This window comes from Rasamsonia byssochlamydoides, assembly GCF_041956645.1.
Source record: "Rasamsonia byssochlamydoides strain NRRL 3658 unplaced genomic scaffold VTN77scaffold_4, whole genome shotgun sequence".
Taxonomy (NCBI): domain Eukaryota; kingdom Fungi; phylum Ascomycota; class Eurotiomycetes; order Eurotiales; family Trichocomaceae; genus Rasamsonia; species Rasamsonia byssochlamydoides.
Genome location: NW_027192387.1, coordinates 337,570 through 360,948, shown reverse-complemented (window position 1 = coordinate 360,948; position 23,379 = coordinate 337,570). Strand labels below are relative to the sequence as shown.

General features: G+C 50.5%; 8 protein-coding genes and 1 non-coding gene across 9 annotated transcripts; 5 read left to right on the top strand and 4 right to left on the bottom strand.

The window, feature by feature from the left end:
• Positions 1-226: 226 nt before the first annotated feature.
• On the bottom strand, positions 227-755 carry VTN77DRAFT_5473 (uncharacterized protein; the record flags this gene model as incomplete). Its single annotated transcript, XM_069421646.1, has 2 exons — positions 227-523; positions 582-755. 2 exons carry the CDS (start codon positions 753-755, stop codon positions 227-229), a joined length of 471 nt encoding a protein of 156 aa, XP_069281628.1.
• A 315-nt stretch (positions 756-1,070) lies between these two features.
• VTN77DRAFT_5472 (uncharacterized protein) lies at positions 1,071-4,828 on the top strand (the record flags this gene model as incomplete). Its single annotated transcript, XM_069421645.1, has 2 exons — positions 1,071-1,280; positions 1,343-4,828. 2 exons carry the CDS (start codon positions 1,071-1,073, stop codon positions 4,826-4,828), a joined length of 3,696 nt encoding a protein of 1,231 aa, XP_069281627.1.
• A 471-nt stretch (positions 4,829-5,299) lies between these two features.
• On the bottom strand, positions 5,300-6,043 carry VTN77DRAFT_5471 (uncharacterized protein; the record flags this gene model as incomplete). Its single annotated transcript, XM_069421644.1, has 1 exon — positions 5,300-6,043. The coding sequence occupies one exon, from the start codon at positions 6,041-6,043 to the stop codon at positions 5,300-5,302; it is 744 nt and encodes a 247-aa protein (XP_069281626.1).
• Positions 6,044-7,194: 1,151 nt separating this feature from the next.
• VTN77DRAFT_5470 (uncharacterized protein) lies at positions 7,195-10,332 on the bottom strand (the record flags this gene model as incomplete). Its single annotated transcript, XM_069421643.1, has 5 exons — positions 7,195-7,646; positions 7,713-8,547; positions 8,602-9,950; positions 10,039-10,231; positions 10,291-10,332. 5 exons carry the CDS (start codon positions 10,330-10,332, stop codon positions 7,195-7,197), a joined length of 2,871 nt encoding a protein of 956 aa, XP_069281625.1.
• A 1,344-nt stretch (positions 10,333-11,676) lies between these two features.
• Positions 11,677-12,379, bottom strand: VTN77DRAFT_5469 (uncharacterized protein; the record flags this gene model as incomplete). The annotated part of the gene is made up of 2 exons (XM_069421641.1): positions 11,677-11,949; positions 12,320-12,379. 2 exons carry the CDS (start codon positions 12,377-12,379, stop codon positions 11,677-11,679), a joined length of 333 nt encoding a protein of 110 aa, XP_069281624.1.
• A 3,329-nt stretch (positions 12,380-15,708) lies between these two features.
• On the top strand, positions 15,709-15,800 carry VTN77DRAFT_t24. Its single transcript has one exon. It is a non-coding gene; the product is annotated as a tRNA-Pro (tRNA).
• Positions 15,801-16,794: 994 nt separating this feature from the next.
• VTN77DRAFT_5468 (uncharacterized protein) lies at positions 16,795-17,293 on the top strand (the record flags this gene model as incomplete). The annotated part of the gene is made up of 3 exons (XM_069421640.1): positions 16,795-16,977; positions 17,023-17,123; positions 17,245-17,293. 3 exons carry the CDS (start codon positions 16,795-16,797, stop codon positions 17,291-17,293), a joined length of 333 nt encoding a protein of 110 aa, XP_069281623.1.
• A 649-nt stretch (positions 17,294-17,942) lies between these two features.
• VTN77DRAFT_5467 (uncharacterized protein) lies at positions 17,943-18,506 on the top strand (the record flags this gene model as incomplete). Its single annotated transcript, XM_069421639.1, has 1 exon — positions 17,943-18,506. The coding sequence occupies one exon, from the start codon at positions 17,943-17,945 to the stop codon at positions 18,504-18,506; it is 564 nt and encodes a 187-aa protein (XP_069281622.1).
• Positions 18,507-19,858: 1,352 nt separating this feature from the next.
• Positions 19,859-23,293, top strand: VTN77DRAFT_5466 (uncharacterized protein; the record flags this gene model as incomplete). Its single annotated transcript, XM_069421638.1, has 2 exons — positions 19,859-20,151; positions 20,266-23,293. The coding sequence occupies 2 exons, from the start codon at positions 19,859-19,861 to the stop codon at positions 23,291-23,293; spliced, it is 3,321 nt and encodes a 1,106-aa protein (XP_069281621.1).
• Between the last annotated feature and the right edge of the window lie 86 nt (positions 23,294-23,379).

Sequence of the window (23,379 nt, the reverse complement as noted above, 5' to 3'; positions counted from 1 at the left end):
AGAGCTAGTGACGATTCGTGCTCTTGCTCTCGATATCGGACCCGGTTAGAAGATTCCATGCCTCCACGTAGAGAAGTATCTCCACTGACTGGCTCAGTGTTGTTTGAGTCTCCAAATCATGCAAGTCCAAGCCGAATGAGGCCATTGCCAAACGGCGGCGGGATAGTAAGGCTGTTCCGCCATATGGAGCTCGACTGCAGCCACGCATCTAACCAATGCAACGACTTCAGATACACTGCAACACAAGGTCAATAATAGCGAAAAACGTGTCTCTGTCGGCCTGGGGCCTATCCAGCCCCAATCCCACAAGAAGCGTTCTCTTCTCATTTGGGGTTTTCATCGCAATAGCGCTGCCGATCTGACGAGCGTACAGCTGATTGATCGTCTCATGTCCTGGAGCATGACCACCAAGCAGAGACGTGGCGGTGAGATTGGGCAGGGGGAGGAGACTATCTTCATCGCCGTCTGGTATGCTATGAAAGCCGTTGGTCCCAGGGTTGATGTTTTCCAGTGGTACGGAGAGCTTTCGATTGTCAGTAGGATTGAAGATCTTCCCTTGGCACTGGCATGGGCATACGCACCCAATGGGCTAGTCGTCCCCGCTGGGAGATTGCCACAAGGATCTTATCGCTGAAATTGATCACCAGGACATCCGTCAAAATGCCGTTCACCAACCCCGCCGCTTGCTTGGTGGCAGCGGGGAATGGGAGGTTGAGCACCTCATTGAAGCTGTTGAGATTGAATGGTTCTGCCATTCTTAGATGGGCTCGAGGACCGGAATCGTAAGGATATTTTACAATAAGCTCCAAATATTGATTAAGAGCTGTTTGAAACTGGTACTCACTGAGTAGTAACTATCAATGGACAATAAGATCTCCATACTGTTAAGAGTGAACGATCAAAAGCGGGAACAAAGGCGGTGACCCAACAACGGCCGCCATCCACCAACCTTCCCGGCAGAATTTGCCCGCCCCTCGAACTCGGCCGATTTTTTTATGAAATGAAATCTTTGAGCAGGCTGTCGCTTCGCCCTTGGTGTGGTCACCAGCTCGACCACTCTTTCAGACACAATGGCGAAATACACGCCTCGTGAACGCAAGCACAAGCGCAGGCAGCGCGACAATCAGTCCGCTACTGCGCCCGTGGACACCAATGTCGCCGAAATCATTCCCATCTCCAAGGCGGAGAAAGAGGAACGGCGACAGAAACTGAGGGAAGAGCTACGGACGCAACAGCCGAAGATGTCCGCTAAGAAGAAGAAGCGCCTGGATAAATATATTGTACGGAGTTGAGACAAGTCGCGTCGTTCTCATGGTACTTTTTTTGCTAATTCGAAGCGCAGGAAAACAAACTGAAAAAAGAGGAAAATCTAGAACTGCTGAAGAAACTTGCGCAAGCGAAAGTTGACACCTCAAATCTACGCAGCTCAAAGGATCTAGGGAAGAAGAAAACAGCGACCTCCCATCGCGCTTCCTCTGAGACCGTTGCCGCCAAAGATACAGAGGAGATCACCTCTGACTCCGATCTTTCTTCCGATGACGAATGGGAATCAAAATCACACGTGCAGACTACTTCTGTTGTCGATGCAAATTCCGGTCCACAGAAGTCGGCCCTACCTCAAATCGGAAGCGGTTTGAAACGACCGCTTGAGATCGGAGAGGACGGCTTCCCCATTCTGAAGAAACGGAAGAAAACGAGGAAGACCAAGCCGGTTGTTGAAGAACCCCCCTGGGAAGGGTTTGATTCCGAGGAAGAAAAAGGAGGAGAAGAGGAAGAGGAAGCTGATGAAAATAATGAAGTTGATCGGTCACCCAGCGATTCCGAGCGTGAAAATAGCGAGGATAGTGATTCAAATTCTGAAAAGGAGGATACATCTGAGGAAGAAGAGGAGGGGTCGGAAGATGAGACTGGAGATGAGGACGAAGATGAGGATGAAGATATGGAAGAAGATGAAAACGAAGAAGACGGTCCGAAGCGGATTCGTCCTCGGAATTCTGCATTCAAGGAGTGGGCGACGCAGCAGATCAACGAGGCTGTAGGGTTCAAGCCCACAGCGGGCCAGCCACTCACGGAACAGTTGGAACAGCTACCAGCCTCTGCTGAGATTGTGGTCCGCAAGGGGAAGACACCCAGGAATACTGTCTACGAAGAAGAGCCTTTGCCTCCGGAGCTGCAACCAACAACGGGAGACCCGAACCGCAAAGCGTTCAGTGTTCAGGTGGATCGTCCAGAAGAGATACAGAATGCCCGGCTAAAATTACCAGTGGTGGGAGAAGAACAGAAGATTATGGAGGCTATACACAATAATCCTTCGGTCGTCATATGGGGAGCCACAGGAAGCGGCAAAACAACACAGCTGCCGCAGTTTCTGTTCGAAGCTGGCTATGGTCACCCCGACAGTCCCAATCCGGGCATGATCGGAGTCACTCAGCCTCGCCGGGTTGCTGCCGTCAGCATGGCGAAACGAGTTAGTGATGAACTCGGGCAGTACTCGGACCGAGTCTCCTATCAGATTCGTTTCGATACGAATGTCTCCAACAAAACGGCCATCAAGTTCATGACCGACGGTATTCTCCTGCGTGAAATCGCCAAGGACTTTTCTCTGAGCAAATATTCCATCATCATTATTGATGAAGCTCACGAGCGAAGTGTCAACACCGATATCTTGATTGGAATGGTCAGCCGCATCGTCGACCTCCGGAAATCCATGAGCCAAGAAGATCCATCCGTGAAGCCACTGAAGCTTGTCATCATGTCGGCCACATTACGAATTTCAGATTTCACGCAAAACACACATCTTTTCCGGCACGGACCACCACCCTTGGTGCAAGCGGAAGGCCGGCAATATCCTGTTACGATTCATTTTGCTCGGCGGACGCATCGCGACTACGTCGAAGAAGCGTTCCGAAAGGTCTCAAAGGGGCACCGCAAACTCCCTCCAGGCGGAATGCTTGTCTTCTTAACCGGGCAGAATGAGATCAAACAGTTAGCCAAGCGCCTGAAACAGACATTCAAACCGACTCAGCGCGGTGAAACCGTTCAGGGTAAAGTCCAGATATCAGCTGTCGACGCACCACTCGAGGCTGAAGACCTTGATCTGGCTGGTCCAGATGTTGCAGCTTCCGGAGGTGGTGGAGACGACGACAACGACAGTGAGGTAGAAATCACCGGTCTGGATGACGATGAGAATGACGACCAAGATTTTGATCTGGGCGAGGAAAGCATGGATTCTTCGACTCGAGTTCATGTATTGCCGCTGTATTCACAGCTGCCCACGAAAGAGCAGTTGAAGGTCTTTGAGCCGCCTCCAGAAGGGTCAAGACTCATCGTGCTGGCCACAAACGTTGCCGAAACCAGTCTTACGATTCCGGGAATCAGATACGTTTTCGATTGTGGGCGGTCCAAAGAGAAACAATACGACTTGTTCACTGGCGTTCAGACGTATCAGATCGGTTGGATCAGCAAAGCCAGCGCAAATCAGAGAGCCGGACGAGCTGGTCGAACTGGACCGGGTCACTGCTACCGATTATATTCTTCAGCGATCTATGAATCGGAATTCCCAGAATATACGGATCCTGAGATTCTCCGAACACCCATCGAGGGTGTCGTTCTGCAAATGAAGAGTATGGGATTGCACCACGTGATTAATTTCCCTTTCCCGACACCACCCAGTCGTCAGGGCCTGGCAAAGGCAGAGAAGCTTCTGAAAAACCTCGGGGCGCTTTCGCCTGACGGTAAGGTCACGGAGATCGGACACCGCTTGTCCACGTATCCTCTGTCGCCCCGATTCGGGAAAATGCTGCAGATCGGCCATCAACATGGCTGTATGCCATATGTGATTGCGCTTGTCTCTGCACTCGCTGTGGGCGATCTCTTCATTCCAGAGAGTCAGGTCGACATGGCGCCGTCCAGCCAGGACGAGGACAAGGACAAGGACAAGGACAAGGACAAGGACGAAGATGAAGTGTACACCAACGCAGACCGTCTAGAAGATACAGCTCGAGAGGCTCGTCGGAAGGCCTACAGCCGAGCCCACCGTATACTCAGCAAACACGACGACACCTCCGACGCACTGAAGTATCTGTCAGCAGTCTGCGCGTACGCCTACGCTTCGGATGAAGAGTCCTTTTGCAACCAGATGTTCCTGCGGGCGAAGGGACTGAAGGAAGCGTCCCAGCTCCGCCGTCAGCTCACCGACATCGTGCGCGCGAACAACCCCGGCGTGATCGGTGCGTACGAAGCGCGTCTTCCAGAGCCGTCTCAGAAGCAGCTCAAGGCGCTGAAGCAGATTGTCACGGCAGGCTTCATCGACAACGTCGCCATCCGCGCCGATCTCGCGCCCGTCCCGCCAGAGATTCCCCGCAAGCCAAAGCGGGCCATCGAGGTGCCCTATCTAACGCTCTTCCGATCCCGCGAAGGCCGCGCAGTCGAGCTCGACGAGAAAGCCGTGTATGTGCACCCGTCCTCGGTCCTGGCACATCTCTCTCCGACAGAGATGCCGCAATACATAATCTACTCGCACCTGCAACAATCCAGCCCGTCACTCATCTCCGACTCCTCGGTGCCAAAGATCAGGATGTTCCCGCTCGTGGCGCCCAGCGGGCTGCAGCTTTCGGCCCTCGCGCACGGAACACCGCTAATCGAGTACGGGAAGCCGATTGGGAAGATTGAGCCGCTGGGCGGGGTGCCTGAGCGGAGAGAGTGTTGGGTGATTCCGTCGCTGGTGGGCGATGAGCCCGGTAGTACGGGGTGGCCGTTGCCGGCGAAGAAGGTCATTCAGGTGAAGGATAAGAAGGAGGGGTGGATTATTGAGAAGTTCTTGACGTGATATCGAATATCCATGAATGAACGAATGGATGGATTTCTTTCGTGTGTGTATGCTATATAGACTCATAGGTAGTTACGTGGATGTACTAGTAGTACACGACATTTCCGGATCCATGGTGATGTAGATAGATAGTACGCTTGGGATAGGTATATAATAAAAAGAGCTAGGACAGACAGGAACGGCTTTTCCATATTTTTGTATACTAAGACATTAATTAATATATTTGTGAACCGGCTCGTAGCTAAGCACCATTTTGTATAACTCCTTCAGAACGCCATACGATGTCCCAATTCAATCCGATAGAACAAGATAAAAACCGCGAAATCGAACGTTCGTCATACCAAATTACCGAAAAAGTCCGAATAAGTCAGACAGGACGGAAGACAGACCGAGATCGTCATCATCGTCGACATCGTCAAAAAAGCAGACTTTGACAACCATTCGGAAATAACGACACCTTTTTTTATCCTTTCAGTAGCGGTCGCGGTCTCTAACCCTTTCCCTTTCTCTCTCTCTTTCTCTGTCTCGTTCCTTTTCTCTGTCTCTTTCCCTTTCCCTGTCCCTATCTCTATCTCTCTCCTTCTCCCAATCTTCCTTAATACCCAGCGCCTTGCGGAGGCGCTCCGTCTCCTGCATCTTCGCCTCCGCGAGTTCGTGGACCTGGTAGGACTTGAACTGCTTCCTCTCTCGAGGAGGCGGGCCTGGATCGCCGCGTCGTCGTCGGTCGTCTCTGCCATAGCCATATCCAGGTCTGCTCTCGAAACCATCATCAAGATCATCATGATCATGTCCCGCAAGCTCCTCTTCCAACTCCTTGAGGAGTCGCTGACGGAGAGCATCGCATCGCTCTTCAATCTCCTCCTCCGAGAGGGGGACTAGCCGGTTCTTCTTCTTATCATCGTCTTTGCCAGATTGTTTCTGCTTCTTCAGCTCCTCCTCAATCCGCTCATTCTCCTCTTCTAGCCGCTCCCGCTCCTCCAGCACCTTGACTTCGATGGCGCGCTTCCGGTCATGCTCCAGGATCTGCTTGTCTGGTTTGCGCTGCTTGAAGGACGATGCGCCGCCATTCTTGTCTTTGGAGTCACCGTTCACGGATACGGGAGGGTACGGGGCTCCGTAGCCGGCGCTTCGGGGCTTGAGGAATGCATGATTGCGTTGCACGTACCCTGACGTACCGCTTCCGCGGGGCGTTGGGAGGCCGACGTTTGAGGACATTGCGAGTGTCGAATCAAGAGGAAAGAAAGAGAGGATGAAATGAACGATGAAAGAAAATGTATGTATGCGGATTTTTTACCCCCTTGTTCGTAAGCACGTCGTGTGCAACTGAGGTACGTGCTAATAGCTCAGGATGCAGCTGGATGATGATTTTGCAAGCTCCGATGTGGCGGAGGTTCGACTGCACTGGAAGCTGCGAACCTGACTTCGTCCTGCTCCTGTCTCAGACCAGATAGCAACCCACACAGAAGAAGAGAACGGAAGACTGCGACAGACCGTCACCTGTCTGTCTGCGAGCAGTCTGCGGGGAGAGTTGTAACTTGTGGCGGAGACAGCGTAGATGATACGCGCGACTATGGGCGGGTATAAATTTATGTCACGTGATATAACCGACTGGTAGCCGCGCGGCAACGATCGTTAGATCAACCGAGTCTATCAGACTATTCCCAGACAACCTGATTATCATCACTTCTACAGTGCAATAAGTTTACTGTATATTAAATTACCTTCGAGCTCGTAAAAATACTGCTGGGGACGTCATGACAACTAGTAAATGGGATATGTTCATTTGGATACAAGATAAAAAGACCCGTATCAGAACAAAGCTGTATCTGTATCAGACAAAGCAAGCAGTTTTCATTCCGTTACTTCTAACATTTTTCTCGTGGTCCTTTCCCAATTATCACACACATTTTCACTTTCCGAGCAAAGCACCGCGTAACAGTTCGAACCCCCGAATCTTCCGAAATGTGCAATCTCGCAGTAGACTCATTCCATTCCATCCATTAAGACGCCAGATTCACGCCAACAGAGCCGGGATATTATAACCGAGTAGAAGAGGCATATCTTCATCTCATCACGAAGTAGAACCCACCACATGGACAAGGACAAAAGACAACCTGTAAAGTGACAGGCGGAAGAGGCCAACCGATACACAGAAATTTTGGAACCTCATCCCTCGATGTAATGCGCCGCCGTGCCTTGTACATACCGGCAAAGAAGAGAACAGAAATGTAAACATGAAAAAACCCCATATATCTCCCTTGAATATTCCTGTATGTATATGTCCCTCCCAGAATAGAATAGAATAGAATAGAATATTGAACAGAAAGCAGAATAAAGTGTCACGATACCGAAATAGCAAGAGGCGTCTAAGCATTGGGCTCAGAAGAGACACTGATACCAATTGGCAGGGTCGAGCCAGAGGTACCAGTGGCATCGGTGAGGGCAGCTACGGAAGTGGTGGCCAAGCCTTTGCATGCCTCCACAGGCCCATCAACCAAACCATCGCTGGCGGAACCTCCATGGCAGCTCTGCGTGTCTGTAGGCGGAGGTGTGGGTGGAGCTGCGCCGCCCACGGGTGGGCGACAGCCATCCATATCGGTCAGCGACCGACGAGCAGGCTGCGGTGAGGATTTGTGAGAAGCCGGTGGCGTTGTCGAGGAGTTAGCGTTCGAGGCAGGGGAATTCGGTTCGGCAATAAGCTTCTCAATGGCCACGATCTGTTTGCCGTAACTGAACTTCTTGAGCTGGCTGAGCAACGGCTTGATCTGCTCAATTAGAGCCTCACGCTGAGCGCCTTTAACTTGTCCGAGAACTTTCTCTGTAAACGATGTCAGCACTGAGCAAATGCAGGCGAGCACATCATATTAGGAAAGGGAAAACATACGAATAACGTAGTTGCCGTATTGGTCGCGCATCAGTCCGAGGAGTGGACTCTCGCCTCGCTCGTTGGGAGAAGTCAGAAGGCGAATAATCTCCCGACGCTGGCTTTCCTCGCCGAATTCGATGCTCTTCTCAACGACATTGCTGGCGAACTTGTGCTTGGAAAATACAAGGACCTGAGAGATGACGACGGAGATCATGCGGGAACGATCTTTCTCCTCGCCATTTTCAATAACATGCTGAATCACATAATTTCCAAATTGATCCGGAATGAGGCTGGCAGTACAGGCGTGGAGCTCGGCAAGGATTGACTCTCGATCGGCTTCTTCGCAATGCTCTAACATCCTCTGAATGACACGACAGCCATATGGATGGGCCGCAAGCCGATTCACCTGGCCTTTGAACGCATTGATGATAAACTGGATATGCTGGGAAGGAACCCGCTCAATGGCCTTTTGAATCACATGGTTGCCGTTTTGGTCGCGAACACATTTGAGAACATGATTCTCCAGCTCCTTGACCATGGAGGCTTGCTGATCCGTCAAGATGTGCTCGAGGGCCTTTTGCACGACGCGACATCCGTACATCTGGGTCGAGAGCGCAAGAATGTGTCCTTTCATCTGGTTCGCCAGGATCTTCTTCTGCGTCTGGTTGCCATGTTCAAAGAGCTTCTGCACGACATAATTGCCGAACACATCGGTCATCAGCTGCAGAGAATTGGGCTGGATTTCGCGGAAGACCTGTTCTTTCTCATCGCTGTTGGCGGTCTCCAACTTTTGCTGGATGAAGCGCGAACCATGCTGATCGCCACTGAACTCAACAATATGATTGTATATATCCTGGCCCAGGTCAGACGCTTACAGCCACGGCTCGGAAACGGAAGAAAATCTTACCTTCAATTCATATCGTTTGTTCCCCTTACTGTTGCTTCGGAATTCTTCGAGAAGGGGGCTGCGGACGACCTGGCTAGGGTCATGATCGCGATGGGGTCTTTGCATCATGGCAGCACCAAGACCACCAAACTGGGCCATTGGATAAAACCCGGTGAAGGGATTCAGCCTAGCGGCGGAGTATCCAGAAAGGTCATACGCGCCAGGGAAAGGCAGACGCGCCTGTAGTGGATTCGCTGCTGTCTGGGCAAAGTCCTGCTCCTGCAAACCACGCAGCTTCCGATCCAGAAGAGCGGCCTGCCCTTCGCCGATATGGCCAGACAAGCGATTCCCCGAAGAGGGCCGCAATTGAGTCGCCGCTACCGGAGGGGTGCCTCCCGTTGAGTAGAAAGGACTATTCATTCCTCGGCTGAAGTCTGCTGGTGGCGTTGAATCCCGCTCGCCCAGTCGTGAGATTGACTGATAGCCGAAGGGGAGATCAACCGGGCCGTCGGGAGTATACGAAGCAACTGGAGGGTAGTTTCCATCATCCGCAGCGAGCTGGTATTTGAATCGATTAAAAGAAGCATCGTAGGACCCATGGGACACGTAAGCAGGTCTCTGCGGATTCTGTTGCGCTGCAAAAGTGTTGTTTTCGTTCAGCTGAAGTCGACTGAGTCCCGCGTTGATGTCCAGCGGACCGTTGGCAAAGCGATTCTCTAGTGCCGGGGTCTCCAAATGGAAGGAAGGGTGGGCGGAGTGCATAGGCCTCTGGGAGCCCAGTGACACCGAATTGTGAGACAGGTGCGAGTAAGGAGTTGACATCGACTGCCTGTTGGACATCGACTCGGAAGCAACCTGAGAGAACGATGGCATACCCATTGTCCCGATGACATCGTCTGCTCGTTGGGCCTCTCGATTACCCGTGACAAGGCTGGGTTTGGATTGAAAGCTGGAAGTGACAGCGTTGCCAGCGAAGGCGGACGCGTTCACTTGCCGATTGCCGACATCCTCGTTTCTAAAACTTCCGAAACTACCAAAGGAAATCGTCTCTGCTGCAGAAGAGGGGAAAGTCTCTGAAGCGGAATTGAGATACGTCTTGGACACTGAACTGCTTGGTGTGTGACCAATCGCAGAAGCGCGAGGTAATGAGAAGTACGACGTTGCGTCACCAGTCTCGGGCCTAGCCGGTGCACTTCGATCAGCGCTGCGACTGTCGACCGGAGATGTTGTCATGCCCTTATTCTGGCCCATGGACAACGATGTGGTCGGGCTGACGGTACTCCACGGAAGGTTGGGACGGCCAGTCCATCCATCTGATTCCGAGGATGACAGCAGAGAACTCGAACCTGACTTCCCTTCGAAGGCGTTATCTGGACACCACGTCAGTATGAAAATGTCTCAAAGCTAATAAAACGCATCTGCCGCGCAAATAAGAGCTAGCACGCGAGCAAATCTTACCTCGAACCGACGAATCAGATGCACCATCAGTGTTGAACGTATTCCCCAGGTTATTGTTTCCCCAGATGTTACTGTTCCAGCTCGTCTTGCCACTGCCGAACCCGTTCCCCATCGTTGCAGAGTGAGCAGTTCGTGTTCGATCACTGTTCATCGTCGAAGATGAGCTGATATTCGCGACTCTGTTTGATCGGACCTGGCATCAACGTGTCAACCATCAAGAGCTCCTTCGAAACAGATCAAGGCCGCACTTACACTATGCACAGCCGCTGCATTCGCTGCCATAGCGGATGCCATCCCCGTAGGCTGATGACCGTAACAGTATTACCAAGTATGTATGTATGTATGTGAAAAAGTCGAACCAGTATCTGCAGGTGGCAGCACACAGCCCCGGTATTAAGTTAAACAAGCGAAGAGAGCCGAGAACGATTGTGTCGAAATGTATTTGCAAGCACCCCGAAAGGCGTCCACGCGAATATATGACTGGTGATGGAAAGACTAGGAGTTAGCCCATGGTCTTTGTTTGTGGAAAGAACTCGTGCTGCAGGGGTGAGAGCACACGACGTGGGAACATACCAAAGGGAGCGAAAAGAAAAAAAAAGGAACAGCAACCCCCTTCAAAAATGGGGGATGAAGAGACCACCAGGACCAACACAATTATACAGTTCGAGAAAGCAAAGGAAGGAAGGGAGGGGAGGTCGATGGAGAGATTGAGATGCTCTGGGAGCAACGGTATTAAAGAAAAGAGATGGAATCGAAGAGGTGAATGCAAGGTAACTAACCAGCCTGCCCTTTTCGTTTGCCAGCAGAGTCTCAGCAAGCAGCCGTGGACGAGATGGCCTGCATGTACCGTGGGGTTGAGCTACACTCCGTGCATGCTCCAGGAATCCCGATGCTCGCAGATCGCATTCATGAACGTTGTGGAGAGCAGACCGGAAGAAAGGGCAATCCGATGGACCCGGACAGCTCTGATGATTCGCGGAGGCAAGGGGGTTGAGGGATTGATGTAGGAGGAATGCTGTCTGTCGCGCAGGCCCAGACAAGGAGTGCCGACGAAGGAGGAGATGTGATTAGTCGACGACTTTGGAATGCCACCGCCAAGGCAAGACAAAGGGCTGGCAGGTCCGCGGGCAAAGGCAAAAAAGAGAGATTCGAGGGTCACACAAACGGAAACTCTCAGACACAGAGACCGTTGTCCCTGGGGGGTTGGGTGGGCGTCGGTGGATGGGCAGTCTTTGTCTCACGCGCCACGTCGTGGCCTCGAAGCGGGAAGGGGAAGAGACAAGGCGAAGAGGAAAAGGCAAAAGGGAGCAACGAAGGAGAATAAGAAGGAGGAGGTACAAGTACAAGAAGGGCGGAGAGCGAAAAAGAACGAAAAAGCATGAACGCCAACGATGGGCAGCCGTTCCAAGGAGCAGGCAGTTGAGTAAAAAAGCTGCGAGTCTGATAAGTGAGCGTAGCGGAATGGAGACGCAAAGACAAGGGTTTGGTTTTGGTTTGGGTTTGGCGGTAATGCTGTGACAGTACGCGTTCTGCTACTCGGACGGCAAAGTACGTGGCTGCCCTAAGGAATTACGCCACAGCCCAGGTATCTGGGGCCTAGTGCGGCTGCCCCAAGACCGTTACTTTACCTATTTTACCTTACGCCGCGGGTGGCCCACCAGACGGAAGGCCCAAGGCTAGGAGCGAGAAAGAGAAAAAGAGGCCTAGCGAGAGAGGGGCCTGCCGCCTAGCACTCTTGGAGCCTAGGAGCCTAAGGGCGCCCAGTTGGGACTGGGAACTCTCGCCCGGCGGCGCCCAAAGCTTCGGGGCCGCCCATTCCCCCCGGGGCTGCCATTTAGGCTTCTCACTAGAGCCCCGTTTGGCGCCCGCCCTTGGCTCTGGTGGCTCAGGCCACCGCCCCAACAGGGCTGGCTTGTCGCCGACGTCAGATGGCAGATCAGTTGCTAAACAATCTCTCCCCGTAGGGCTTGGTGCAGATGGGGTGTCGTGTCCATGCTGAAAGAGGGAGGGAGGGAAAAAAATTGCTGTCAATTGATCGATAGATAGATATCATCGTCATCACCCTGTCTGGAACAAAGGCATTCTGAGTTGTGACTAGTTACTAATTACAGCAACAGCACGGGTTGAGTGAGCAACCACCGACCCCCAACAAAGGTACAAACAAAGCAGTACTCATCATGCCAGTTCGGACATCAATTCCAAGCGATGCTGCTTCTGGTATCCCAAGGACAAGGGGCCCCCAAGGGAGGACCGCCCCTTGGTTGAGACGGGAGAAACCCACATCTGTGTGCGGCACAATGAGGGGTAAGATCTCTACTGAGCCGACTGATGATTCATTCATTGATACCGTCGATCATCATCGACCACTGAATACCTAGTTCACTAATAAATTGATATTTTGTCGATATGCTGTCGACTAGAGTATAGAACTGATAATTCATTCAATAATCACTAGTAGGCAGACCGTCTCCTATCTAGTCCAGTTTGGGTGCTGCACGTCTAGGTAGGCGTCTAACGGTACGATCGGATCTGCGTTCAGATCTAGACTCGGGCTTCCTTTTCCCCTCCTTCGCTCGCCTATTAGGATCTTGATGTTACTCAGAAAGAGTCAACTAAGGTTAATAACTAATGAATGAACGAGGAGAACCCTGGGTCCCTCCTTTGATTTGTTTTCGCCCTCCCATGATCATTGCTTCTCCCGTCAATAATTGCTGTTCCAACCGCCATGGGTGTGGGTCGAAAGTGACAACCTGGTCACTCCATAATGATCGCGAGACGCCAGATGACAGCACAGGACATCGTTGGCAACGTAGTCCAAAGAAAAAAACGACATTCGAGTCAGGTGGACTACCCTCTTTTACTCTCACAAAGCCTCACTGATACCGCCTTTCTCTCTACAGCGCCTCGAGGACTTCCTCTCGTTTCATCGGGAAGAATCTTGGTCAAGAGGTATGCAGGGATGGTCTTGGCATCAGTGGGATTCCACAAGGGCAAAATTGTCCGAATCGGCCTCCAGAACAATAGCCAGGTGGAGTGTTCGATTTAACTAATAACTGTCGATCCAGATGGCCTGGCGGGTGCCAGATCTCCCTTGGCTCGAGTCAACTAGCCCCTTGCTTCAGGCATCCGGGTGGATATAGCCTCTTTCCCCGCTTCCCTTCCTTTCCGATTCCCAGAGTTCACCTGAAGATTGCTGTCATCATCTCCTGTCGACATCATCATCATCATGATCGCTGGTGCAACCATCTCATTCGATGGACGCGTCTTGAACAGTTGACGCGGTATGTGGTCACGTGTTCACCTGTCAGTTGCAGCTTGCACCTGTTTACTCCGTACGTACTGCTCATTCTCGCGGCAATGTCGCCAGATATGGCCACTTCATCTGCATTGGATTGTGACACTATACAACTGGAAGCTTGAACTGATCTTATTGTGACGCCTTCAGATGACACAGCCCAAAGTAACATCCTACATACATGACATACTATTCACGGAAGATGGTTTGTCGGCCACTCTCGACCTTGCATCCCCTTCCAAGCCCCAGAGGCTAGCGTTGCACAGCTGGCAGTGGGCCATGCCATGTCGTCCTATGCAAGTAAAGCATCGGATACACAGTCTTGGCACGGCTGTGTGACATTTGCCTCTTCTCCTTTCGCCCTTCTAAAGTACGCTGCTGCAGACTTGGCTCTCGACTTCAGAGCGGTGTAGAGAAAACAGTCTCTATTGAACCAGAGTTAAGCATCGCTTGGGGATTTATCCTATGAAAGAAATCGCCACTCCCTCTGGTACCGGTGGTTCCCTCTGGCGGGGTTGGAAAGGAGATCTGGCTCCCCAGGCGTGCAGGTTCTGTCATTTGTCTTACAGTCCATCCGCACTTTGTGGCCAATTAATCTTTATAATGATACACGGAACCTCGTTCGGGCGTGACACAGTTGTCAGTCTGGACAAGGATCGCCCCGGCGAAGCCACTGGCAAGTGTTTGTGGGCTGACTCGTATTCTATGGAACGACCGTTGGATGCACATCATGATTACATACAAAATGTCCTATCAGAGGGAAAACGCAATGACAAAAGGCAGGAAATCCGCATTGTGGAGACGATGCGTCTGGGCTCATCTTTCACCGACTGTTGAGGGAAGTTTCAGAGATCGAAGAGCTCATCCTATTCCTTCATAATGACCACGATATTTATTTAATGCGTCGCGTTTTCCGGGTATTTATCGAGTCTAGAGCCCTGTCGAAAGTATTCAATGTCTTCCATGATCATCTTACTCACATCGTACTACTCTGCTTGTCACTCGGTGCCTTGCTATGTAATAGACCTCTGTTTATTGCTCGATGCCTGAGATGAAGTGATGGAGCAATCAGATAATCCGGATCGATGTGACAGCTCTCGTGTGCATGCCGTCCATTTATTTATTTGTCTTCAGGACCCAAATTGGATGACCTACACGATTACCATTTTTACAGATCGGGGTGACTCCAATCTTCCACTATACACTGATGGTATCACTGACGGGATAAATATAAAAGAGCCTAAGTCTAGAGATGAATTTTCAGGTTTTTTTTTATTAATTTTGAGTTGTTTTTAGTCATTTTCATCCCTTTTTTTTTTTGTCAAAAAAATTTTTTGTAAAAGATATCATTTTGCATTACATTTCTCTATCATTTTATATATTTTAAATCTTACGAGATTTGTTATCTCTTTAAATAAAGTAATTAACTCAATAAAAGATTATTAGAAGTTAGAATAATAAATTAGCTTATATATATATATATATACAGACGTTAAAAGAAGTGAGGGTGCTATGCCTCCTGTGTGGAGCAAGGCTCCAAACAATTTGGAAGGCGGAGATGCAAGACATTCCAAATTTCTACCGTTGTGCCTGTGGAAGATTACTACAATCAATTCCGCCTGTCAAGAGGATCTTCATGTCTAGGGATGAAAGGAGGCTATTCATAAATTCAGAACAACGGAGGAGGACATGGGAGCTAACTGTGAGGGCTAGGGAGAAACGCTTACAGCATCGACTCGCGACACAAGTATCTATAAGCAGTGGAATATCAGATCACCTCGACGATGCAGTACCTGCGGCGCTTTGGACCACAATAGCCGTACAGTACATGCCCACTTGGAGCACCGACAGCCGTCAAATGTAGCCGTTGCCGATACATAAGATTGCCAATTCTTACTTCGTCCCTCTCACCTTTCCTCTCTGCTGTGTTTCATCAATGGTGCATGTGTATTTAGAACTAAGAGGAACAATGCTTTTTTTTGCCGTTTATTGAATCGGCTAAAGTAAAACTCTACTTACTACATACATGTCACAATGTCTTTACTTAGGAAAGGAAGAGAAAGAATATACATACTGTACAGTGCAGCCAAAAGTCCTTTATATCGGTAATTGCTGCGACTCCCCCCTACAGTCGGTAGGATCTGCTATGCTCGACACGGTGATCTCGAATCGGAAAAACGTAAGAGCTTCTTGATGTTTGGTGGGAATATTATTAAAACCTCTGACCAACAGAACTGGTTCCTACCTAACTAATATATTTAAATCATGACGAATCTTCTTGCAACCATACTCGAGTCGCAATGGAAACTCATATATACATAAATTCTGAGGAAAATAGAAATTAAATCGGTATTAATTTCCGATTGTTCAACACCGGGCTAGTGGTCTAGTGGTATGATTGCCGTTTTGGGAACAATTCAAAATTGTCGTCTACGGCAGGTCCCGCGTTCGATCCGCGGCTAGCCCCTGAATTTTTCTTTTTTCCTCGTTTTCTATAGCTATCAACTAGCAATGTATTTTCTTTTTTTTTCCCATTTTTTCCCATTTTTTTTCCTATTTTTTTTCCTTTTTTTTTTCCTTTTTTTCCTTTTTTTCCTTTTTTTTCCTTTTTTTCCTTTTTTTTTGAATTAATTATTACATGATATCTCTGGATGGTAAAGTAGTAAAGGAATTCAGTCCGTTGGTAGGTCGAATGAACAGATCACTTGAATTGACTGAATTGACCTCTTGGCGCCAAGCGAGGTGGGGGCGCTAATTTGGTAGGTCGACTGATCTGTAAGATGTCTACTCCGGAGTACTGTTGTCGAGAAAATTCTCATCGCCACGAAGGATCTACAACGAATCTCTGCCTGGGTACCTGACTTGCGATAATTCACAAGACTATTCTATGATGGAGGGGATCTAGTTATGGTATGAATGTCCACCTAATCCATGGAATTTCTTTTCCACAATTGGAGGGATTCCTCCCTCGCTGGGCAGGGAGAGTGGTGATTAATTACCTGGGTAGGCAGTCTCGTGAACAGGCAGAAATGAAATCAGGGCTCTTAAGTCAACCCCACTATGGATTGAAGACTTTTGTTGCTGCTTGTTTGCAGTCCTCTAGCCAATAATCATAATGGATAGTGCTGCGGGTACCTTTGCTTTACTCCGTATACAACTGCAACACAGCATTCCGTACGATTCAAACAATGGCAATGTTTCCTCTGACGGATTTCTTTTTAAAGAATGGACGCTAACGATAAACCACTCGGCCCCCTTCTACTCCGTACCGAGTATAGAAAATGGGGTGTGAGACGGCAATGTGGCATGTGCTAGTGCTTACCTAGGTAATTTGCCTAGGTAATTGTTTGCTATTTTTGTTTGTTTGTTTGTTTGTTTGTTTGTATTATTATGATGAATTATTCTTGGCTTAGAGAGGGGTTTATTTACTATCGATAATGATAACCTGTCTTTGCCTTCCAATGTTTTCTATGCAGCTTAAATTATCACATAATGATGACGATCCTATCAGGTCGGCCGGTGATTTGATTGGATGTACCCCTGATCGCCGGCGCAATTTCGCTCTGGGTCCGTGCATCGACTTCTCGAAGAGGCAGTTCAATATTGGAGAGTTACGCCGTACTGTTATGATTAATATTGTGAAAGTACGGAATACTGTTGGATAGAATCTTTGCTGCTAATATCTATAGCGTGCATTTGACCGAGGGATTGCTATTACGGAGAGATTCTTGAACAATACGATTGCGTTTGTCACATCAAATCGAACCCTTCCTGCATTGGAAGGAGTCGCGTGAGTCCGTCTCTGCCGATTAAGAACTCATGTTCTGGACCTGTAACCTTGTTCTGCATGGCTAGTTAGCTCTTGCGGAGAACTCCGTATTTGATATGATATTCTTATCTCCTGTTAACAGGTTGAAGATGGAAAAGGTCTCCGAACCAGATTCATGTCAGGATGCGTGACGCCAAATATGGCAGCACATTTTCAATAGTTGGCCTCCCTGCAGCGAATGACTGCTCCTGCGGCCATCAGCTCGGACGACGGCGGTTAAGGTCGACCCAGGCACCATTGCCCTATGATAGGCCGTTGCAGCTGTTGGTGTCAGGCCGGCCTTGAAGCCAGCCCCGGATAGGGATAGAGCACGCATGCCAAGGGCGCCAAAGTTGCCAACATCGTGAGCGCGTGGCCTAACAGGTTAGCAGCTCAGGTCGAGAACGCCCAGGGGCCATCCCCCAGACGCTCTCTGCGTTGTACTCCCTTTTCTCCTCCTCACCCGCAACCTCCTCTCCTCCTGTCCAACTTCCACATTCTCACGACCCTTCACCCTCCCTTCTCCCTTCACTCCCTTGAATCAGAGCGGGTGCCAGCAGCTTCACTCCTTTAGCTGCTCACCTCGCTGTCCGTTCGTTCGAAGTCTATTGTCTGTCGTTGAGAAAAAAAAAACAACTGACCGACTCACGTAACGATTTACACCCACACATCCTCGTCGCTCTTTTTCTACCCGGTGAACCGCGTGGCGCGCGTATCTGGTGATTACCGCCTCTGGAGGAAAGGTACGAATAGAATTGGGGTGTCGCCTGCGTTCTCTTCGATCGACCTGTCGTGGCAGATATGGCTCCGCTTCGGTTTTTCGTCGCTCGGGATTCCGACAATAATAATAATAATGGAGGCGACGATCAGGGAACGGGATTGACTCCTTCCACGGTTAACCTTTTGATCTCGTTGTTGGTGCTGGTGCTCTTTGGAATCACGCTTGTCGGTGCTCTGCTGCTCCTTCGTCAAAAGCGTCGTTCCAGGCAGTCCGATCCTCCGGCATACGACGAATCCACAAACAATCGCCGCCTCACCATCACGACCAGCCAGAACGGCCGAACTGAGTCCATATACGTTTACAATGAGAAGCGCAATCTGCTCGAGAACTCTTCTAGCCCTCCACCCAGCGCCGTGCCCGAGATCCGGATCACCTTCCCAGAAGAGGAGGATGAGTCCGGCAAGCGCAAGTCTGGCCGTGTAGTAGTGGTGCGCATCGGCGAGACCGGCGGCGTCGGACTGGAACCTTGTCCAGACGAGGACCTTCCTCCCTACCAGTCCAGCGATTCCGGTCGATTCCAGTCCCTCGACCTCGAGCGCATGGGCGGCTTGAAGGAAAAGGAAGACAGCAAGCGATATTCATAGAAATATCTCACCGATTAGCCTTCCTCTAGTCTCGGCAGCTTCTCTAAGGATCGACCGACTCGCAACAAACTGATTGCGATACTTCTGCTTCTACGACCCCACCAGCATGACGAATCATCGGGCGTGACTCTTATTCTTTTTTTTTTTCCTTATTTTCCATTCTGATATCCCCATGACGAGTTGACTGCTCGCTTATTTGAGGTTGCACATATACAAAGTCTACTTCCGTTCTACCGTCAAGATCACCCAGATTTAATTGTTAATGTCTTGGATGGACCGCCGCGAGCGCATCAGTTTCGCCTTCACCGCGCCACGGATTTGGCCTTTGTCCTGAGCAAGTATCAGAACATTTGTGAATATTCACTGGACTTTGTTTTGCTTTTTTTTTTCTTGGGGGAAAAACCGGTTGACCGGATATTTGTTTGTCGTACATTCTTCTCTGCTCGCGCGCACCGACGCCCCTGGCATCCTTTTCGACCCTGCCATGTTCCTAGGGCCGGAAACGGTGTTGCGCAGCGGTTTCTGCTTATTTTTGACCTTGTGGTCCGTGTTTTTATCTTTGTTGGTTTCTTTTCCTTCATTTCTGGCCTTCCAAGGCATCTGGGTGTCTTTGTGGGTAGCTTGTGAATAATGTTACTTAGATAGAGTAACCTTCTTTTCATCAGACATTGTCCATGTGTATGTAATCCATGGGTTGACTTTTTATCCCGAGGATAAAGTCCGTTTTAGCGAGATTTACTGGTTAGACTGACCAATGAAATTATACTCTGTTCGCATAATTCGTTATTGATGTCTACACCTGTCTCCTCCGTACACTTAGTGACAGTAGGAGGCAGCTCGGCCTGTGTCGGCGTCCCGACGTCGATTTATTGACCAATACCGGCCCTCCAAAAGCTATCCGCGAGTTCGTGTCCGAAGCCGTTGGCTTCCGCGACAGCAGCAATCAGTGGGGACTCCTCTTCCTCCATCCATTCGGGGTGCAATTACGGAGTATTTTCTCTCCACAGTCCCCATTCTCCTTTCTTGAGGGATTTCTTTCGTTCTTTGGAAGATTATAGTAGTAGCTACATAATGTTTTTGCCTCCTAGCAGTACGCCTGTCACTTGATCTGATCCCGCAACGTTTCATCTGCAGAGATATCGCAAAAAGCACGAAGCAAGCAGAACTTCCAGCTCGCCTCACTCTGTCGATCCAATGCCATCGTCCTGAATTCGTCAGGAAATCCTATCCTGTCCTCTCCTCTCCTCTCCTCTTCGCTCGCTATTCTCCTCCCCCGGGAACTCTTCCCCCGCAACTCGCCATTCATTCATTGCGTCGAAGCTCAAATCGTCAATTGAGGACAGCCATTTGTGATGCTCTCTGATAAACCCGTGGGGGGATCGTTGGACAGCAATGCCGATCCAGACAATATCAGATTAGCAGGATCCTCACCACGGCCGCCGCGATCACTGTCATCCGAATACAACGAGACAAAGTCACAGTGGTCGAAAGCGCACAGTACGCCTGAAGCTCATAAACATGCGGGAAAAGTAAGCCAGGACCCAGCAAGGGCCCTGAAAGCCAAGAAAGAGGAGAAATTGCAGGAAAAGGAGAGAGACTTCAAAGTGAAACACCTTGGTCTGGTGGGGGTGCTGTTGTGGATAACGTGAGTCCTTTTACTGGAAATGTTGACTTCAACGTCTCGTGGAGTCTAGAAACTGCACCTTTACCTTAAGCTGGTTGTCTAGTTGTGCTAATATACATGCCCGTTTTCTGATAGCCTCTTGCATGTCATCGGTATTTATTTCTTCACCAAGGGATTTTTATTGACTCGATTGGTCCTCCAAGACAAGTCCAGCTGCGGGGTGCTTCCGTTTGATGAACCGGACTCAGCAGGATCGAGCACGCGACCAGATACTGGAAATCCAGAGAAGGGATGTTGGCACCCGAAGACTTTCGACAAGGCGATCTTCATTCTAATTGATGCTCTTCGCTACGACTTTACCGTCCCTTTCCACCCGACAGTGGAAGGCGAACAGCCACATATCTTCCACAACAACATTCCCGTCCTGTATGAGACGGCAGTGCAGAGCCCCGAAAATGCATTCTTGCTGCCGTTCATCGCTGATCCGCCAACGACAACGCTGCAGCGGTTGAAAGGCTTAACTACCGGCACACTGCCCACCTTTGTAGATGCTGGCTCCAATTTCGCAGGCACGGCGATTGATGAGGACAATCTAGTTGCACAACTGCGTGCGGCGGGCAAGACCTTGGTCCATCTGGGTGACGATACTTGGCATGCTCTGTTTCCGGACTATTTCCATCCCAACCTTACCCACCCTTTCGATTCCTTCAATGTTTGGGACCTACATACCGTGGACAACGGCGTGAACGAGCACCTCTTCCCACTGCTACATCCGGACAATGCAACGAAATGGGATGTAATATTTGGGCATTATCTCGGTGTCGATCATGCTGGCCATCGGTACGGCCCGGATCATGCTGCCATGGCGGCGAAATTGAAGCAAATGGACCAGGTGATACGAGATCTCATCGCACGGGTTGATGATAAGACGCTTCTCGTTGTTGTAGGAGACCATGGCATGGACTCCAAGGGAGATCACGGAGGCGAGTCGGATGACGAAGTTGAGGCCGCGCTGTGGATGTACTCGAAGAAAGGTATTTTCGGTCGCACAAATCCGGATTTTACCACACCCCCAAAGAACGCAAAGGAGCGTCCTATTCCGCAGATTGACATTGTTCCCACCTTGTCTCTGCTGCTGGGTATGCCGATACCGTTTAATAACCTGGGTTCACCAATCGAGGAGGCGTTTGTCGGACGCTCAGGCTCTGATTTCAAGAATCTGGCGACGGTCAATCGCCTGACGTCAGCCCAGATCAAGAGATACCAACATCACTATGCGATTGCTCGGGGTATCGATGAAAGCCAGACTTCAGGGCCGCTTTCTCTGTGGCTGCAAGCGGAGAACGAGTGGAACAAACTGACAGAGTCCGGGCATTCGAGTTCCGATAAACTACGGTCGGTCTACAATGCGTATCGAGAATACCAACGTGATACTCTGGCCGTGTGTCGCAGCCTATGGGCGCGATTCGATATACCCAGCATGATTCAAGGAATCGCAATCCTTTTCGGTGGAATCGTGATGTTGATTCTCTACGCCAGAGGGTTACGGGTCGACCGGACGAACTTCAATTCCTTCTTACTTCTACGAATCGGACTGGGATCGGGTGTGGGTACCGGTGCTGGTCTTCTGTCAAAGTATGCTGGGCTGGAGGATTCACTCATTTTCGAGAATGTACTACTAGGCGCTGCTGTAGGCTCCATGCTAGGCGCCGTCTCAACCGTGTTCTGGATCCCTTCAGCGTTCAAGTCGCCTTTTCCAAATTCTCTCTGGGGCTGGCTTGCTGTTCTTTTCACAGTTTCGCAGTCCATCGGTTTCGCATCCAATTCGTATACCATCTGGGAGGATCAGATCTTGCTGTTCTTCCTCACTACCTTCGGGGTCCTTGCAGGCATCTCCTCGATGCGTCAGAAATCGACGTCCGACAGGGTTCTGGGAGTATATCACTCCATCCTCTTTGTTATCCTGGGAAGATTGGCGTCTTTCTCCCGCCTGTGTCGCGAGGAACAGATGCCTTTCTGTCGCTCTACCTACTATGCTTCCAGCACATCCTCAACTTCAGCGCCGTGGCAACTGGTCATCCCGTTCTTAGTCACGTTTTTCCTGCCTGCCGTTATACGGTCCTTCTATGCCGGATCGAAGTCTTACGAGGGATCCGCGACGTTGTGGATCGGGTTTGCTTTGCGTGTTGGACTGCTTATCTCTGCGATCTATTGGACGCTAGATGCAGCAGACGGTGGAGAGTGGTTTACTTTGGGTAGTAAAGATACCCTGAAATCCATACGAGTTCTTCTCGCCCAACTGGTGCTTGCGATTGCCTTCGCTGCGGGAACGACTACGTTCGTCTGGGCGAAGCCTTGTGTGAGCATCAACGTGACACCAGGGGGAGTCACTCCCGACGGCGAGAAATCCGGACAACAACAGCCGGGGAGGACGACGGTCACGATCCTAGGGTTTGGCAATGTTCATGGAACGAGGTTCTTCCTGTTAGTCATCAATTTCTGCCTCGGTATTGCCCTGGTGCAGAAGCCCATGGGACAGGGTGCGATTGGGCTGCAGCTGTGGCAGATCCTCTCGTTGCTGGAGATCCTCGACACGAACGGGCTGTCGACCAGCAACTCGGCGATCGGGCCCATCGTGCTGGGCCTGCTGGGGTCGTTCCACTTCTTCAAGACCGGCCACCAGGCCACGCTGAGCAGCATCCAGTGGGACAGCGCGTTCGTTGCCCTTTCGACGGTGCAGTATCCGTGGTCCCCTCTTCTCGTCGTGCTCAACACGTTCGGTGCACAGATCCTTGCCGCTGTTGCCGTGCCCCTAACTGTCCTGTGGAAGCGACCCATCGACACCGAAGGCCGCATCCCGATGCAATTGGTCTCTGCACAGGCGACGACGTCGTTGTCGTCGTCGAACAGCCCTATGCTCCGTCTTCTTTCGGACGTGGTGCAGGCCGCGTCGACGCATGTACTGTACTACGCGACCATCAACCTCGCCACGACGATGTGGGCAGGCCATCTGCGGCGCCACCTGATGCTGTACCGCATTTTCAGTCCTCGATTCATGATGGGTGCCACTGTTTTGGGAATCGTGGATCTAGTTGTTGCGCTTGTTGCTGTTGGCGCGGTGCGTTGGAACACGGTCAGCGTGGCGGAGGTTTTTGGGTGGTAGGGTCGACTCTATCTATCAAGAAGAGGCATTCGTTCAATGAATTTTTTTTTGTTTCTTTGATTGCCCTGTATTATTGAATTGCTATT